The sequence below is a fragment of the Anolis sagrei genome, chromosome 4, assembly GCF_037176765.1.
Source record: "Anolis sagrei isolate rAnoSag1 chromosome 4, rAnoSag1.mat, whole genome shotgun sequence".
NCBI classification, from domain to species: domain Eukaryota; kingdom Metazoa; phylum Chordata; class Lepidosauria; order Squamata; family Dactyloidae; genus Anolis; species Anolis sagrei.
In genome coordinates this window covers 20,475,832-20,488,502 of record NC_090024.1, presented here as the reverse complement: position 1 = coordinate 20,488,502, position 12,671 = coordinate 20,475,832, and the positions used below count along the sequence as shown (strand labels likewise).

The following is a 12,671-nucleotide window of genomic DNA, read 5'->3' as shown; positions in this document are numbered from 1 at the left end:
TTAAAGAGTATATAAATTTTATTTTGTCCATTGAAGTTTAACACAAAGTATATATTACATAACATTTGAGAGCACTGAAGAGTTGATGTAAGTTACACCAACAATAGAAAAATTAGAGTAGTGATAAAAAAGAAGGCAGAATGTTTTTGAAAATACAGGAAATGAGAATACTGAAATATTCTGTCATTGGTCTACAGCCATATGGAATATCAAGATATCAAATGCATTTTTTTCAAAATACAGACACAACGTATTTACATGATTTGTTTTGGATAAATTATTATTTTTATTAAATTTACAGGAGGGAAAATGGTGCTATGTACACATATTTTCAAAACTCAATCCCCTAATTAAAACTCATTTGGGGATATTCTATTTTCAAAACATATTAGCACCAAGTAGTTCCAAAAGATACATTTTCAAAAGAAGGAAAAATCCAAACACACACTATGAAAAGAGTTAGGCACAATGGTGAGCCCACCTGACCTCTTTAGTTCCAGTTGCCAAAGCTATGGCTTTCCCGCCCATGTTGTGTACAAACAAGAACATCTGATTACTGAAATCTACTGCATAGAGACATGCGGCTTCAAATTAATTGCCTGGAACGTCAACAGTTGGAAGACTTCATGAGTAGAACTAACCAAAGGCTGCAATTTCTCTTGAAATTTCCTGAAAAGAGAAAAAGGCACCATGGAAATAAATACACTTTTCTTCTAAATAGCTTCTTACTGAATTATCTTCTGATGGTATGACATTGGCAGATTTGCAGTAAAACAGGTTTTTTTTTCTTAGTGTCGGGAGCGACTTGAGAAACTGCTAGTGGGTTTTTGGTGTGAGAGAATTGGCCGTCTGCAAGGACGTTGCCCAGGGGATGCCCAAATGTTTTATTATGCTGTAGGAGACTTCTCTCATGGTCCCACAAGAGAAGCTGGAGCTGACAGTTGGGAGCTCACCCCACTCCTCAAATTCGAACGGCCAGCATTTCTGCCGGCACAAGGGTTTAATCCATTGTGCCACCGGGGCTCCTAGTAAAGCAGGTTGGACAAAAGCAAAGTAATCCAGTGGGAAGAACACATTGGTCCCTTATGCTTCCATTCAATGTGAACTAAAACTGCTGGACAGTAGCTCACTATTGTATATACACACAGCTGAGAGACTGATATAATGTGAAAACTGGCTGAATCATAAAGACTATCACTATATGGACCAATGCTTCCTTTGGAAATAATGAGAGCACTGTCTCCAATTTTTAATGAAGCTAGAAAGCCAAACGACATTCATGAGGGAGTGTAGTCATGACTCTTTCAAATTTTGTTGTTTAGCAAATGGGAAAAAATTCCCAGCCAAGGCCCACTTGTTATGGAATCAGAAACCTCCAATCTGCTATGTTAAAATGACACAACATTCTGAAAGTAGTGGGTTGTTGTAGGTTTTTTCTGGACCACTCTCTCAACCACCATGTCAGACTACACAGAGAAGCCATTGAAATACACAAGCATGTGGACAATTTCAACAGAAAGGAGGAAACCATGAAAATGAACAAAGTCTGGCTACCAGTATTAAAAAAACTCTAAAATTACAACAGCACAACAACAGAGAGGAAACAAACAAGGACATCTAATCACCTCTCAACAAAAGTTTGCTCTAGTCACTGTCAGGCCATTATATGCTAATCAAGGCGGTTAGTTGAAACATTCACACCTAGCTCCAGCAGACAACAGACCTCACTACCTCTTAGGATGCTTGACATAGATGCAGGCAAAACGTCAGGAGAGAATGCCTCTAGACCATGTCCATATAGCCCGAAAAAACCTACAACAACCCAGTGATTCTGGCCATGAAAGCCTTTGACAATACATTCTGGAAGTATCTCTCACTAGCAAATACTGGATTTTAGTAACACAATTCTAAGTTAAGATTTCTTCCTTGTAATGGATTAATATTTAATAATTCAGAAAATCTTTTGCTTGTATTAACATGGAGCCACACAAAAGCTAACATGAATACCAAGCACCAGAAACATGAAAAGCAGGACTTGGCGTATTACTATGGCATCCACTGAAAATGAAAACATGGAGCCAAATGTTCCAATATGTTTGTGACCTCATCTTACATTTAAAATGACTTTTACTTTAAAAAGACTGTAGGAACCGCAATAGTACAGTGAAAGGCACAAGTTTAGAATTCATCTATGTAAAATACTGTACCTGTATCAATTCGGTTTTGTCATAGTCTTTGCGATGTCGATAAATACACTGGCTGAGCAAGGCATAAAGTTTTTCCAATTGAAGTATAGTGTAATTTCTGGTTTTCTGAATAACTATTTCCAGCAATTCCTGGGGGGAAAGAGGAATAAAAAAAACACCAATGTTTTTCTTTAAGTTTTTAAAAGATACAAAAACAACTTGGTCTAAGAAGAATATATACTACGGCTAGGTTTGAACAACTTCGTATTATGATGCAAACCGGACGCTACTGTAACACCCCAAGAAGTGAGAGATTCTGCGTTTGGGGAGAACAAACTGTGGAAGATATTGAACATTTATTAATTGACTGCCCTGCATACACTGAATCGCGAGACAGATATTTACATCCAATATTATCCAACTGCAGATCCCCTAACAGAAACGATCTTCTGACATCCCTCTTGCAAGGACAGGAAAGATCCATCATAATCAGAGTAAGCCTTTTTATTCTGAAAGCTATCAAGAAAAGAGCAGATTTCCTGAAATAAGAACCAGGAAAATAAGATGCTGACTGTAAATAGAAGGTCAGCTGCTGTCCTCCTTTTTGCCTTGTTTTTTTTACTCGTGTTCTATTTTTGAAATGGTCATATGACGGGTCAAATAAATAAATAAATTATTATTATTATTATTATTAATTGAAGTATAGTGTAATTTCTGGTTTTCTGAATAACTGTTTCCAGCAATTCCTGGGGGGAAAGGGGAATTAAAAAAAACACCGGTGTTTTTCTTTCAGTTTTTAAAAAGATATAACAACAACAACAGTGTCTAGCTCTCTTTGTAGATCATCCACTAAGCGACCAATGCCATTTCAGTTCCATAACCAGGCCTGAAACCAGATTGAAATGATAATGTGCTGCAGACATAAATTCCCAGTGTCTTGATTTCCAGCACCACTAACATTATAGTCAAGGCTCAATAATAATAATAATAATAATAATAATAATTTTATTCTTATACCCTGCCACTATTTCCCTGAAGGGACTCAAGGCAGCTTAGAAATTGGTAAAAATGCCCACAAAACATAAAAGCAAAACAATCCATTAAAACAAAAACACAATTAAAATAAGAACAAAGTAAAATACAACAATCCAGATAAAAACACTAGCCTGAACTACAGATTACAGAACACAGTAAGAACAAGGCAAATATAGGAATGAGTGTGCGCAGGCAACAGAATTGCACTGTTCTGGTTGTAATGAAAGCATGAAATTTACTCACACACAGAATTTATTTAAAAGAGGTCGCTTAAAACACAGGCACCAGTTCCATCAGAGGCTGATGTTATTTCAGCCTAACGAAGCATTAATTACATATTTGCCTTCACTGATTACTATTACTCCAGCATAGAAAAAGAAGAATTTATGGACGTACCTCAAGCTTTTGATGATCCACAACCAGGGGAGGCGTTTGCTCCGTGAGAATCTCCATGGCTCTTTCAACACTGATGAGGTGCTGCTGTTCCACCTGAGATCGCCGAGCACGGGTCATGCGCAGCAAACATGTATCTAGAGCAAGGGTGCCAAACACAGGATCATCGAGAGCCACACCAGCCTTATGGTGGCCTTCAAAGGGCCATTGAATACAGAGGGCCAACTACCTTTTTTTTTTTTTTTTTACACAGTGGCAGTGCTCTTTAGTTTTTACCCAGTTTGGGTCCTCAGATGTTATCAAGTGACAATTCCCATCACTTTTGATTATCCACCCTACAAACTGGGGATAATGGGAATTGCAGCCCAACAGCACTTGTGGCTGAGGTTGAAGAATGGTTAAAGGGAATTTTAAAATCAGGTATCCTATCCGCAAGCCTTGTATCTAAAAATCCAAACCACACTATTTTGACTAAACAGAACAAACTACAGCCTTCTAGATGTTATTGTATCACAACTGCAATGAGATCTAGTCATGATGGATAATGATGCAGAATAAAGGAGTTGTAGTCCAGCATCTGGAGGGGAAGGCACATAAAATGACATGGTAAGCTGGATTCGGCCCATGGACCTTGAGTTTGATACCTGTGATCTCTATCAGTCCTCCAGTTGTTTTGGACTTCAACTCCTACAATACCGGCTGTTAGGAATTGAAGTCCAAAATGCCTGGAAGGCCAAAGTCTGCCCATGCCTGAGGAACAAAAACAAATTGCGAACTACCACAAGCACATACCAGGTGACACACAGGGAATATAATGATCTACAGCAGTGATTCCCAAATTCTGGTTTCACTAGATATTTGGACTTCAATTGCCAGAATTCCCAGCTGTTTATCAAACTGTTTAGGGCTTCTGAGAGTCAAAGTAAAAAAGAGAGAACTAAAATTTGGGAGCTATTGGTCCACAGTAAGAAATGTTATAATGAAATATAGTAATATAACTCTATTTGTTTCTACCATAACTGAGGGAAACATGGAATTTAGACATCTCAAATCTAACCTGCATACTTCCTTCTTAAAACAATTTGAATTAACTATTGCAATTAATTAAAATCTACCCATAGCCTACAGTACCACATTGGGCCACTAGGTGACAATGAGGGAATTCGGCCAGAAAAGTGGCAGATAAAGCGGGAGCCTGAGAAGAAGTCTCTTTAAGAGGAAGAGCCCCTAAGGTTTGGTGCAAAAGCTTGTAGGTAGTTGTAGATGGTCTACTGATCACAGGTTAATTGCATTTTTCTGCATTGAAAAAAGAAGGGTATATGTGATAGATTTGGAAAGCAAAGACAGTTTGCTTTAAGGTCCCCTTTCACAGTTATTTTGTCTACCAGGCTGCAATCTATCCTATAGCCACTTACACAGAAAAAGAGGACCAGAATGCCCAGGAAAAGAAGAACCAAGAAAAACCGTGTACCCAAATAAGCCAACAGATGACTTTCCACTTACCATTAGTATCTTTATCCGATGGATGATCCAGTGCATTCCCATTGCATCCTTTGCTTTGTTCTGAGCTTTCAATATCATTATTGCCATTCTCCGATCGACACTTAGTGCCATTATCAGCAGCTTGCTCTTTATCTTTCTCTGTACCAGATTCCACAGAGCCACTGCTGCACTGCGCTGGAAACACAACCTGAGATTCTACTATTGGACTTTGCATCACTTCAGCTCCAGCTTGTTCCATGCTAGAATTGTGATTTTCTAGACATTCTTCTCCATCACTCTCTGCTTCATCTTGCTCTTCTCTGGGAGCTTTATTCTCTTTATTGAAATGAGAAGTCTTCCTCTTTTTACTTAGGTTACCCTGGCACCATAGTCTCTTTCTTCGCAGTTTTCTTTTGGACAACGCTACATAAGGAGTAAAAACGAACTTACTTGGGTTTCTCCTTTCTTAAAAAACAAGGAATATTAGAACATTGGATAAATGCAACAGGTTCCTGGGACCCATGCAATTCATGGGATGTGCACCTCAGTTTAAAGAACGTTCAATCCACTGCATGAAGAGTCTGAGGTCAAAGCATAAAGCCTTGTTTCCTTGATGCCTGGTGGAATCAAAGGATTGGAAAATACCTCAAGGGCCATCCAGTTCAACTCCTGCCATGCAGGAAAAGCACAATCAAATCTGCCTTGACAGATGGCCATCCAGCCTGTTTAAAAGCTTCCAAAGTGGAACTTCCACCACACTCTGAGGAAAAGAGTTCCACTGAACAGCTCATACAGTCAGGAAGTTCTTCCTAATGTTCAGGTGGAATCGCCCTTCCTGTAATTTGAACCAATGGCTTGTCTCCAAGACAATAGAAAACAAGGCTGCTCCTTTTAAATATTTAAACATGGCTGTCATGTCTCCATGACAGTGGAGTGCCAGGATCACCCAAAAGAAGCAAAAAGGCAATCCCGTGTCAAATGGAGATCGTTATCTATTTTAAGAGGAGCAATTGTGGGAAGAGGTGACATTCTAGGCAATAATTCATTTATTTATGGTGTTTCTATCCCGCCTTTCTCAGCCTGAAGGTAACTCAATGCTTTTCACCCACAAGCATCAAGCTCCCTAAGTAAAGGAAACAACTGACAAAACCAAATAACAAAACTAGACGCATTCAAGAGGGATGGGGGGAAGCCAGCTGGGCTTGCCTGCTGTAGACAAGGGCACTCCCTGATCTGTCACCGGTTGAGTGAAATAATATAACCCTTGCCTTTTTGAGCAATCAAGATCAGTGGGTGGCTTGGGACATCTGCCAAATTCTTCTCTGTCTTCCTGAACTATTAAGCTTTCCAAATAAAGCTCAACACAGGTGCAGAAGTCAAGAAAACTACAACAATATCATGAAGAATTCTTAAATGTCAGACTCCCAAATTATTATTCAATCCAATAACTATGGGGCAGATGTATGAGGGACTGGTTTTTTGTTTTGTTTTGTTTTTTTGCTTTTGCATTGTGTTCATCAGGGTTCTGGATGCAGGGGAAAGGCAAACTAATGTAGTTGTGAGCAATTTGGTACCATTTTAGAACACAATATTTTTTTTCTTTTATGGGGAAAAACTGGAATTTTCAAGATATTAATAATACAGCTTGACAACACTTCAGAAAAACTTACCAAGAAATAAAATACTAATAAAACAGCACTTACTATTAGGATGCAAGGGAGAACTAGAATCCAAAGGTGTTGGAGGGTTTCTTAGTTTCTCGCTAACCTCAGAATCCAATTTCTTGTGCTCTAAGGAGTTATTCTGCTTTGGCATTACATAATAGTAAGATGGAGCGTATTTAGAAGAACTGCAACCTTTAAAACAAACAAACTGCTATAAGAATTTTTACTAAACATTACTGGTTTATATTGGCTCTTGGGATCATCTTAAGGTCGCCATTAAGTTAGAATCAACTTGAAAACACACAAGAAAGATAATATGATGAAAATATTCTTATTTGTGCATCATACTATATCTGCAAAAGGGATTATTATCATAGTTGCTATGTTTAACATATTAAATTACAAGAAATGGCACACACCTCTCCTTTTACGAGATTCTTTAATTTCTTCACAAAGTTGTTCAAACTCTTCATCCATTTCTTCTTTAATTATCGCATAGGTTGTGTCTCTGAGAGAACATGCTCTGTGCCTGATAAGGCGATCTAAACATGACACGCAGAAGACCAACGTTATAGCAGTTAAACAGCTGTTCAGGGAAACAATTAGACTATTTTTTATTAGACTGCCCTATTGCAGTGGCCATGTATTTAAAAGTGAGTATGTTTTGTACAAAACAATTTATTTTTTTACTTCTCTAACGTTTGTATTAGAACTGTATGTAGGTGCTCACCTCCAGGGTCTCTATCTGGATTGTATTCCAAAGCATTGCTACAGATAAGATCAATATCTTTCAGGTATTCTTTGGCAGACATATATTGGTGAAGGTCTATTTTTGAAATAACAGTGGAAAGATCCATTGGTTGCTTGATAACTGCAACGTAGTCTGGTACCTAGAAATATAACAAAAGCAAGCTTAAAGCATCTTACTTAGATCAGTCGTAATGGAGCTTAATCATACCCTTCCCTTTTTCTTGTTACTGTAATTTTCTTCTTTTGCCGCTTTTCATTCCCATCTTACTGCTCTTAGTTTTGTTTTTGCTACCTACCTCACTATTGCTTGAGCTCAGTTAAGTTTTTCAAAGGTAATTTGTTTTGCTTTCATCAGTGACTTGCAGGTTGGCAGTCATCTGAATATTCTTTCCTTTCCTTTGTGCTTTGATCAGCTGGTCTGCCACCAAGGTAATTTTAACTTTTTCCATATTTGTACATTTTGCTTCCTTATCTTGTTTAAACTATCAGTTATCCTAATTCTACCTTTGTCTTATTTACTCATCTGAGTAAACGTGCTTGGTAGGTAGGGTTATAAAAACTAGTAGAAGAGGCAAAGGAGCTTAATGGTCAAACAGAAAGAAAACATGAGCTCCTGCCAGTACAGTTGGCAGGTGGGGGCTGAACTCAATTGACTGCCCCAACCATCCTGAGAAGATGAAAGCTGAAGCAATATAGAGAAGAGACCTGTAGTATTCTTGCAAGCAGAAAGGCATCTCAAAATTTACCTATATCCACTTTAAAAGTTTAACTTTGACAAGGAATACATATTCCAAATTAGATCCACATGACAGATCCAATGTCAAGAGAAAGAAGTGGCAATGTTGATTTCCAGTTTTCAATCACATTTTACCTTCTAAAATTACTTCAATTTCAGTGAAATGAAGTACTCACTTTAGATTGGATTTCATTAATTTTCCTGGGTTGCTGCGTTTTCCTAGGCTGTATGGCCATGTCCAGAAGCATTCTCTCCTGACATTTGCTCACACCTATGGCAGGCATCTTCAGAGGTTGTGAGGTCTGTAGGACACTAGGCAAGCGAGGTTTGTATATCTGTGGAATAATGTCCAGGGTGGGGGAAAGAACTCTTGTCTGCTTGAGGCGAGTGTGAATGTTGCAAATGGTCACCTTGATTAGCATGTAGTGGCTTTGCAGCTTCAAATTGTGACTGGCTGCTGCCTGGGGGAATCCTTTGTTGGGAAGTGTTAGCTGGTCCTGATTGATTGTCTGGAATTCTCCTGCTTTTTGAGTCTTGCTCTTTATTTACTGTCCTGATCTTAAGAAGTTTTCAATACTGGTAGCCAGATTGTGTTCATTTTCATGGTTTCCTCCTTTCTGTTGCAATTGTCCACATGCTTGTGGATTTCAATGGATTCTCTGAGTAGTCCGACATGGTAGTTGTTAAGAGTGACCCAGCATTTCTGTGTTCTCAAATATTATACTGTGTCCAGGTTGGTTCATCAGGTGCTCTGCTATGGATATTCCACAGATATATAAACCTCACTTGCCATAGGTTCTAACAGACCTCTCAACCTCTGAGGATGCCTGTCATAGATGTGGGCAAAAAGGCAGGATAGAATGCTTCTGGAACATGGCCATACAACGTGGAGAACTCACAGCAACCTAGGAATTTCTAACCATAAAGGCCTTCAGCAACACATTATTTTTCCTGTTGACTATATTCACATTAGGAAAAATGATATAGTTTTTATTGAAGGCAACTAAATCAGCCAATGCTTGCATCAGAAGACATGTTTTAAATGCAATGCAATCTTATTATTTTTGTGAAATAAAATTTTAGCTGTTACCTCCTGCAAGTCAACTGGTTTCGTAAATGCTCTGAAACGTTTGTCAACTGCAAGCCTGTGAGTAATGCTTCTTAAGAAAATACGGAGTTCACGTAATGTATCTTCCTCTTGCTCCTCAAGTTGCTTGACCTCCTTTTCCGATAACTGCCTTGGCTCAGGGGCTGGTGCTACTGGAAGAACTTCTAAACTCTGCAAAACTTAAAACAAAGATTAGGAGTTTGCAGCTTCACTGCAATTAAAAAAAACACACACAAACAAAACAAAAGCTCTGTACAGACATTTGCTTGCACATCCTAACCTGCTTTCTTTTTTGATGTAGGTGGTTTAACAGCCTGGTGAAGAAGTAAATCCTTAAAGAATTTTCTTCTCTCTTCATCATTAGGTGGATAGACATCAAAAACTTCTCCATAATCTTTGGCAAATAAGTCTTGTACCTTTAAAAAAAATGAAAAGGAGTAACAACCACAAAATGAAACATGTTAAGAAAAGCAGAAGAGTGGTCATCACATGCTAAATAAGACCAAAGTTCCAGGATTGCGTTAGTACAATGGCTCTGACAAAGGGAAAACAGCTTCAACACAGAAGTTGGAGCGACATGAATCATACTAGTTTCAATTTGGAAATTTATATCACAAGATGGATTGTGGCCTCAGAGCTTTAGATGGCAATGGATCAATGTCATTCTTTTGAAAAGCAGGGAATACAAATAGAAACATAGGGCAACAATGCAAAAATACAATGCAATAATATCTACTCAATACTTTAGTAAGAAATAGAATGTATGTTTAGAAGGGCTATAACTGTTTTTTTAAATACACTTCTTCATCATTGGTCTTGATTATCAAGATAAACAATTTAGCAATTTCGGATAAAGCATTATGGATTTAAAAATACCATTAGAACGAATATCAAGTACCTCTGCTGGCAAAGCTGCATGATGTACATCTGATGTTGCAAGGAGCAAAACTGGTGCAAAAGATGGAATGTTCTGTAACAATGAAGTAAATGTTGCTTGCAAAATGTGTCCGATTGTCTCCCACCAAATATGAACATTTGGGATGTATATTATACTTGGTGCTGTTCTCTTGGCTTCACAGATCAACTAGAAAAAAAAAAGAAAATTTATCTACAATGACAGGAACAGACATCTTCCTTCATCTATCAATCATTAAGCTGTCCCTTTCCTTGATAATATGCATTTTATATTCTCTAGCAATTGTGAGAAGTAGGCAACAGCTCTGGCTTTCTGTTCAAATTCACCAAGGAACATGCTGTACATACAAATATAGATGTTTTTATCTGCACAAAACCACGGGACACCGGTCACTAGAGTCAGGTATCCAAAGGTTGCTTTCTACTAGTCTTGATATATTTTTCCTTTTTTGCACAAGGTCACTAAAACAACTAAGAAAATATGCATCCTTGATAAAATACAATATAGGCAACAACAAACAACCCCTCGGGGGGTTGAGAAGGGCGGGGTAGAAGTGCGAGAAATAAAGGAAGAAAAGTTATTGAACTAAAGCTGTCAATCAATCATTTAATAAATTCCTCACTCAAAATAAGACAAAATCACTAACGGCAACACTTCAGCAGACACCAAACAATAACTACCAACAATATTTTTAAGAAGTACATGACTACAAGAAAAAAACTGTCTCCATAACTTCTCATTTTAAACTTAAAGCTGAATTAAATTCAAATTATTTATTATCTAATATTTTACTGAGAACCAGTGCAGAATAGTTTGAGCACTGGACTACCAGTGGAGACCAGAATTTTGAATTCTCACTCAGCCATGGAAGACTGTTGGATCACACTCTCTCAGCCTCAGAGGAAGACAAAGGCAAATGTCCTCTTAACAAATCTTGCCAAGAAAACCCGGTGATAAGGTTGCTGTAAATCAGAAATGACTTGAAGGCACGTCAACAACAACCTTTCACTATCTCCCGGTAGCTACTTCCACGGAAATCAAATGTGCTTTTGATCCAATGCAAACTGTTAATTAGTCTATAATAACAGGTAGGCAGTACAAATAAAAATTATACCAGATCATTTTTGAAGGACCATGATGCAAGATCCTTGCTAAACTAAGCAAGTATGAATCTCTGTGGATGGAAGGCCACAGCAATCTATGTTTTAGTGTACTATTGAAGTGAAATATAATTATAGTTTAACAAAGTAAGATCAAAGCAAATTAAAATACCTGTGCACATGTTTCTTCAGGTGTTTTGGCACTCACTCCAAAGAGAATGGAAAGATCTAGTGTGTACACAGTGAACTTTTCCAAAGCATGTATAACTGCTGGAGCCAAATGAGAAGCTTGTCCAAATCCTGGTTTTCCTGCTATTAAGAGCCTTGGCCGGTAGGATGTTGGCTGGTCATAGGCACATCTACAAAAAAGAAATTAGCATCCCGGTTAAACATAATTCTAGTTTTAATCCCAGTTTTCAATCATGTCTGCTACAAGGTCAGTGCCAAATTTCAGCCTCCTTCTTCCCATGCTCAGAAGAATCTGAGTATAGTACCTCATACCAATAATAATAGAAATAAATAGGTATTATGTCATCTGAGATATACATTTTTAATTGTATCAAGCACTTGCATGACTTTTAACGTATTTTCCACTGCTATGAAAAATTGTGCGAAAAGAACAAATGGTAATTTAGGACAAGAGAATATTTGAACAAAATTACCAAAACATCCATGACTCTTGCCTTTAAAAAAATTCATCTGTCTGAAAAAAATTAATCTCTTTCTCCAACTTTTGCTTGTTCTGTTCCAATAAATTTACCCTCATTCATACACCAAGAACCAACAGATGGAGGCACAGGAAGAGTTCTTGATACACGGGAAGGGCAAAAATCAGTAGGACACTTTGCCACCAATGCACGGGTTTTCCATTTCAGACTTCTGTTCCACTACAGAGCTGTTAAGCTTTCGCATTTCTATACAGCACACACATTGGCCCAAAGAAAAAAGTGATCTATTTTGAAGTCTGATTGCAGGGGAGAATAGTAAAGGTAAAAGTTTCCTTTTGATATTAAGTCGCCGTGTTCGACTCTGGAGGGTGGTGGTGATCTCCATTTCTATGCTGAAGAGCTGGGGTTGTCCGTAGATACCTCCAAGGTCATGTGGCCTTCCTGCAGGAGCAGTACCTACTGATCTACTCACACTTGCATGTTTTCAAACTGCTAGGTTGGCAGAAGCTGGGGCTAACAGCAGGAGTTCACCCCGTTCCCCGGATTCGAACTGCCAACCTTTTGGTCAGCATGTTCAGCAGCTCAGCGGTTTAACCCGCTACACCACTGGGAGCCAACAGGGGAGCATGAGAT

At 38.3% G+C, this 12,671-nt stretch overlaps 1 protein-coding gene across 2 annotated transcripts in view; it reads right to left on the bottom strand.

Moving 5' to 3' along the window:
* ATAD2 (ATPase family AAA domain containing 2) overlaps positions 1 to 12,671 on the bottom strand; it is a 32,623-nt gene continuing 19,952 nt past the window's right edge. Inside the window, exons 18-28 of one of the 2 annotated variants that reach the window (XM_067467308.1) lie at positions 11,543 to 11,729; positions 10,253 to 10,438; positions 9,635 to 9,770; positions 9,337 to 9,533; positions 7,491 to 7,650; positions 7,180 to 7,302; positions 6,800 to 6,952; positions 5,118 to 5,519; positions 3,618 to 3,751; positions 2,208 to 2,336; positions 1 to 669 (exon numbers count right to left, since the gene is read on the bottom strand). In XM_067467308.1, coding sequence (XP_067323409.1) covers positions 637 to 669; positions 2,208 to 2,336; positions 3,618 to 3,751; positions 5,118 to 5,519; positions 6,800 to 6,952; positions 7,180 to 7,302; positions 7,491 to 7,650; positions 9,337 to 9,533; positions 9,635 to 9,770; positions 10,253 to 10,438; positions 11,543 to 11,729 — 1,840 coding nt within the window. In that variant the 3' untranslated portion in view covers positions 1 to 636. Of the gene's footprint in view, positions 670 to 2,207; positions 2,337 to 2,827; positions 2,933 to 3,617; positions 3,752 to 5,117; positions 5,520 to 6,799; positions 6,953 to 7,179; positions 7,303 to 7,490; positions 7,651 to 9,336; positions 9,534 to 9,634; positions 9,771 to 10,252; positions 10,439 to 11,542; positions 11,730 to 12,671 lie in introns of those variants that run through there. The other variant, XM_067467309.1, reaches the window with a different exon arrangement.